This window comes from Limulus polyphemus, unplaced genomic scaffold (genome assembly GCF_000517525.1).
Source record: "Limulus polyphemus unplaced genomic scaffold, Limulus_polyphemus-2.1.2 Scaffold3467, whole genome shotgun sequence".
In the NCBI taxonomy this organism is placed as follows: domain Eukaryota; kingdom Metazoa; phylum Arthropoda; class Merostomata; order Xiphosura; family Limulidae; genus Limulus; species Limulus polyphemus.
In genome coordinates, this window is record NW_013669077.1 from 113,021 (window position 1) to 119,375 (window position 6,355).

Consider the following 6,355-nt stretch of genomic DNA (forward strand, 5'->3'; position numbering starts at 1 on the left):
GTAGTACAGACGACCGACGACAGTAAGTAGTAGAGTAGTAATACAGAGTATAGAGATATGTACATTACTTGTTGTTGTTCTTCTTATATATACTACACACACACACACACACACACACACACACACACACACACACACACACACACACACACACACACACACATGCAAACACATACACCCTTTTATTTAATATGGTAGGTATCTTGTTTTAGTAGTTGTATTAATTTTTGTTTTATTGAGAGAGTTTTCTGTCTAAACTAATAACAAGTAGCTGTTGCATGGAGAAAATCACTAGAATTTCCATTTTCAGAAATTTAGATTTTGAAGATGGCAAGTGATACAGGAATATGCGTAGTTTAGCAATGTATGCTCTTGTCAATGCAAATAAATCTTGCAGAAAGAAAACCGCTGTTGCATAACAAATACATTTATGGAAAAAAAGCAACTTTTATTAATTATCATTTCAATTTTTACATACATGTTTTTATGAATTGTGTGTACTTTTTAATTTTCAAAATAGAGAGTATTTGGTTTGGAAACTTGATGGATATATTAAAAAAATTTAAACACAACTTTTAACATTTTATTATATTTTAATATTTGATACTTATGCAGATTTGTTTTAGTTGCTAACCCCCATCTTTTTCATGAATATGAAAATTTAATTATTGGTAATAAATTAACAAGAACAAAAATTAGTTGTATGGTATATTTGTATGTTGTAACTTCAATTCATTAAATATGTATGCTCAAGATTTTCATAATCATTAATTAGTGATTTTGAGAATCAAGGTTATAATTTCTTAGAAATTTATGTAATTTATTCCAAGGTATATGGTTTTTAGTTATATAACTATATAAAACCTTTTCAGAATTTTGTTGAAGTATCATGTGTTGCTAAACTAATAACAGGTTCATATTTTCAATGGTGCTAGCTACAATTCACATATTCTGTACATAACCAAATCCCAATACTGTTTTCATTTTAGTGCATGAAATAATGGGAATAGATTGAATTGCTTTTCATTTTAAGAAGTAATACATCTTAATATTGTAAATTTAATCAAGAATATTTAACACACAATCACAGACAAATGAAACTTAAACGTAAATAGAACAAGTTAGAGTGTAAAAGCTGTATCTTGTTCCAGACTTTAAAAAGTTGTGTATAAAGCATTAGTGTTTCAATGTTCTGGGATTTCAGATCATAACTCGGAAAATTGTCCATCCGCACATCCAGGTTAGGCAGATTTTACTGGAGGATAACTATATTATTATATCAAATTGACATGTCTGCTTGGTCGAGTAAGAATTTCAAAGGTTTATATATTAGTTTCAATAACAGTAGCACAATGTTTAGAATAGAGCACCTGCCATATCAACATAATTTTTGAGTCTCCTGTAGGGGTGAGGCTGATTATTTGAATAATTTGTATAAAATTATTATTTAAATAATCAGATAAATATTAAAAAACAAACTAATGTCAAAAATATGGAAAAATCATGCTTAAGAAAAATGTGTTATGTGCTGCTGCTCGCTGTTAGTGGTGATGTGGAAAAATAGAAAACTTTCCATTGCTGATGATTCCTGGATTGCATTGAATACAGTCTTTTATTTTTTTTAATAAAGTTGTAGGGTTAATTTTTATCTCCTAATTGTTATTTTCCTATTCATATATCTTGCTTATTGTATTATTACAAGATTTGAAGTTTATGAATTTTTACAATTATAAACATACCATGATGTATGACTACATCACAATGATCATGTATGGTAGGCTTAGTTTCCTATTCATCACTAAGTTGATCTTTTTTTTTTCATTTACACTTTATAATTTGAAGTTTAATTATTTGATTTATTGACTTCATATTTCTTAGAAGTTTAATTTTTTTATGTTTAACGCTGAAAATAAGAATTATTGAATGGTTTGAGTCTCTGAAAAGTTGTAACAACCTTATAGACAAACATAATTTCAATGTGTTGTAGTAAAAGTTTTGTAATTAGTTACTGTTTTTTTACTATACGAATTTGAGAGTTTGCTAAAGCAAGGTTATGTGTTGATGTTATGTAATATGACTCCTAAAGTCATCAAAATAAAAGCTTTTGTGCAGATTTTTTGATAGTGGTACCAAAATAACAAACAGTATATACAATCGAAAGATAAAAGCAATCAGACAGATCTAAGCAAGTGTTGCTGTAGATTTATCACAGACAAAGGAATCTGAGACAAAAGCAGACCATCTCAGTCATGCCAATAGGAATCAAAACAACCATGACACTGATAGTGACAAGTCTAATTCATCATCATCAACACAAAGTATGATGACAACAAGAGTAAAAGCCTGTTGAAGGAAGTTTGGAAAAGTGAATATGAATGAGTCAAATATGATGATGGAGGAAGGTGTCCTGTTTCCAAAACTTGCTGTTACAGAAAGGCAGATATTGAAAGGAAGTGGTGATAGCAAGCAAGGATTTTGAAAAGATGCATTAACATTTCATCAGAGAAGTAGAGCACATAAAATGGGGTGTAGCAATCAAAGCAATAGCTGCACCCAAGTCGACTCCCATGGTGAAAGTCCCAAGGTACATGAACACGGACAGTGTTAAAAAATTTACTTATTTGTTCAGTGCTGCATAATATATTACACAAATACAAATTTGAGACCCTTTGTGAACTGCAAAATATAAAAAGTGTAAGTTTGGGTAAAAATTACTTCAATGACCATGGTTGCAAAGAATTTGTGATGTCCATAACATCTGTTAATAAGTTGGAGACAATGGAACAGATTGTTGCTGCTAAATATTTCTCTGTACTTGCTGATGGCTCCACATATGCTGTAATAATTGAGCAGGGAGCAGTTTATGTTCGTTTTTTGGGTAATGCAGTCACAAAATTAGCACAGTTCGTTGCTGTTGGTTTGTCTACTACTTGAGGTGTGTAGGCAGGCATAAAAACTGCTCTTTCCTCCATTGGGTCAAGTCTTAACCTTGTCTCAAAAACAAATTAGCTTGAATCTTGATGGGGCAGATGTTAACATTAGCCACATGTTATGAGTGTAGATCTCAGCATGTAATGATACCCCACACATTTGTCATTTACTGCATAAATTACAATCTGGAGCTTGCTATTTTAGATGTGAAAAAATACACATTACTTGGAAAGATTCAATTGTACCCTCAAACTTGTGTTCAATTTCTACTGCTACTTGCCAAAACATAGAAGAGAACTGAATAATATTGCTGCATCTTTGTATGATAAATTAATACACTATGAAGGGATGCAATAAATGAGATGACTTGCTAGTCAGAAACATGGTCCAAGAGCCTTTTCTCAGAACTCCAAGACAACTATGGTGCATTTGGAAAACATTACTGGTATTTTTAATTGAAAAGACAGTGTTGAAGTGAAGGTAATCCTGGGATATGTTCAAATGACAAAATTTTGCAAGTTTTTGCTCTTTTTGATTGATTATAGTGCTGCTCTCAGTATCATGTCACAAGCATTTCAAGTTGAAGGCATGCTCATCACTGAAGTGATCCAAAGATTGACAACTGCTTTGCTTAAGATGGTAAGCCTCAAATCCACACCAGGTCCAACTCTGAAAATTTTCTTGAAGAAACATGAGGATGGGGAGTTCAAAAACTTAAAACTCGAAGGAGAATTGGATGAAAGGGACTGTAAACCTCTGTATGCTGAAGTGATTAATGGAAATATAGTCTTTATTGATGTAAGATTTGGGAAAGTACAAGATTCCACCATTAAGTAATTTTGCTGAAGTGTTCAACTTCAGCACCTGGCCACATGACACTCACTAATCAGTTAACTATGGAACTGAAGAATTGGAAGGGATTTCAGACCACTTTACAGGGAGGAAAAGAGGGAAGCTATCTTTGAGGAATGGTTGCCCTTCAAGCTGCATGTGTCAATAATGTGAATTTAATCACAACTCAAAGTGTTTGTTGACTTATTGAGAGGAAAGCCTCCTCAATATGCCAACATTTTGAACGTTTTTGAGATAACGATGGCCATTCCAGTCAGCAGCACAGCTGGTATTGAGAGGAGATTTTCAACCATGAATATTGAAAAAGACTCTAAACATACCAAACTAAACAGGACACACTGAATGCCACCATGAAAATTAATGTGAATGGTATCCATCTGAAATAATTCAATGCTTTACCTACAGTGGAGCATTAATTGGATTTTGGTCCAGACCATGGGGATGCAGTGTCCGAGTCAGTGATTGAGTTACTTGAGTAATGAAACTGTTATTAATATAGATTGAGAAGTTATTTACTAAAGTGGAAGGTTCCAAACTGCTAATTGAAAACTATGTTTAATGGTCATTGTAACATATAGACAATGATGTTTAGATTGAGTTACTCTGTGAGTAATGAAACTGTTATTAATATAGATTGAGAAGTTATTTACTAAAGTGGAAGGTTCCAGACTGCCAATTGAAAACTATGTAACATTGTAACATGTAGACAATGATGTTTAGTCAGACTGTCTTTCAGTATTTTAAGAATCGATACTTAGTTAATAAATTTGATTTAATTTACCTGGTTAAAAGAATTTAAAATTTGAATACTTACCATACTAGTCTAGCAGAATTAACATCTTTAAAGAGAAATGATGGTTAAAGCTATAGCAATAAAATTTTAATCACTATTTCTTTTAATAAAATTTGGGCAAGTATTTTCCACCTGAGAACAACCAAAAAAAATCATGTGCTCATCCCCCCTGGACAACTTTTTTTTTTTAATTTTTGCACACTGATAATTATATTATGGAGAAATATTTCTGTAACTTGTATCCTGTGACTTAATTTATCACTATTTTCTCCAATTTTATTATTAATCTTTGTAATTAATTGCACTTCTTTTCTTTGTAGTAAGTCCTTTTGTATGTTAAATGTTCATAGTTTGTTCTTGTCAAGATACCATTTAGAAACTATGCAAATGATAGTTTTATGAAAGAGTATGCATATGTAAAAGGTATGTTGGCTGTTTGTTAAAGTATTGTTTTGATCGCTGCTTGCTACCCCTGTCAGTGTATAGTAATGTATCAGTTAACAACCATTTCCCTTCCCAGTGATCAATACTTAAAAAAACATGAGGGAACCCTCAATAGCTGCAACACTTGAAATTCTTTTAGGCAGGATTAGAGTAATTTAATCTACGAGATATTTTTTCCTTTTTATTAGCTATATTTTTGTGCACTACCAATACCAAGTGTGGGGCGCACATATACCTGATTCGATTTTATTACTCATCAGGATCTCTACCAGCCTACCCTCAAATTGAAATTCTTTTAGGCAGAATTAGAATAAATTAATCTGAGACCTTGGGTGTGATCAAATACATCAAATGAAAGGGTTTGACCTCCTGAGTCCAAAACTGTAATTAGATTTTAAATCAGTCAAGAGATGATGGAGTATGAGCTAACAGTTTGTACTTAAAGAATTCAGAGCCATTCTATGAGCCGCTATGTCGCGGCAAAAAATCAGCTTTATTTTCTCTTAGTCTTGCACTAACAAACAATATGTGCAAGGCACTAAATTTCAATGTGAAATGTTTATGGAGGTACAAGAAATATTAACTCTAGAGAGAAGAGGGTTGATCTAGACACTGAGAAATTTTTTTTGTTAGATCTAACAAATTTTAATTTTTCAAGTTGGATTAAGACTCTTGTGAAGAAAAACATTTGAATTATAATTGATATTATATTATGCACTTTTAAAATAGACTTTCATAGGTTCTTCAGTACCTAAAGCATGGTAGAACAACCTTGTTTGTAGAACTGTAGGTGAAGTGAGCAGAAATCTTTATGTAAATGAGGTGGGAAACTTTGTATTAGTGCCAGTTAGTTGTGGTTATAAAAGCAAAATTTATCTTAATGGTAAAAAAAGAAAAACTATCCTATTGTCTAAAATGTGTGTACTACTTTGAAATATGAAAATCTGAGTAATGTTTATTTATTTAGCTTTGTTAACAATTATAGTTCAACCCTTGATTTTGCTTTTATTTTCTCAGAGATACTGACCAGTCTTCGTTTGAATCATGCGGCTCCATTTCTGATACCTAGAGGGCTAGTAAATCATAGCAACTGGTGCTGTGTGAATGCTGTATCCTTCCTAATGATTTTTAGATTTTACAGGATGGTGAACATGGTATTACAGATCTGGTATAGGACTGTAAAAGTAACAGTGGTCTTTTCCCGTCACATAGTAAGTAAACTCAGTATAAACATCACATCACAGTTCTTATATAGGACAGTACAAGTAGTGGTGAACTTGTCCCACCACACAGCAAGTAAACTCAGTACAAATATCACAGTTCTTATACAGGACT

The 6,355-nt window shown here is 32.2% G+C and overlaps 1 protein-coding gene across 1 annotated transcript in view; it reads left to right on the forward strand.

Moving 5' to 3' along the window:
• The window catches only part of LOC106469401, a gene marked incomplete at its 3' end in the record, with an annotated part of 14,748 nt that extends 8,517 nt beyond the window's left edge, over positions 1–6,231 (forward strand). Inside the window, exon 5 of the mRNA XM_022397917.1 lies at positions 6,038–6,231. Coding sequence (XP_022253625.1) covers positions 6,038–6,231 — 194 coding nt within the window. The remainder of the gene's footprint in view (positions 1–6,037) is intronic.
• Positions 6,232–6,355: the final 124 nt, after the last annotated feature.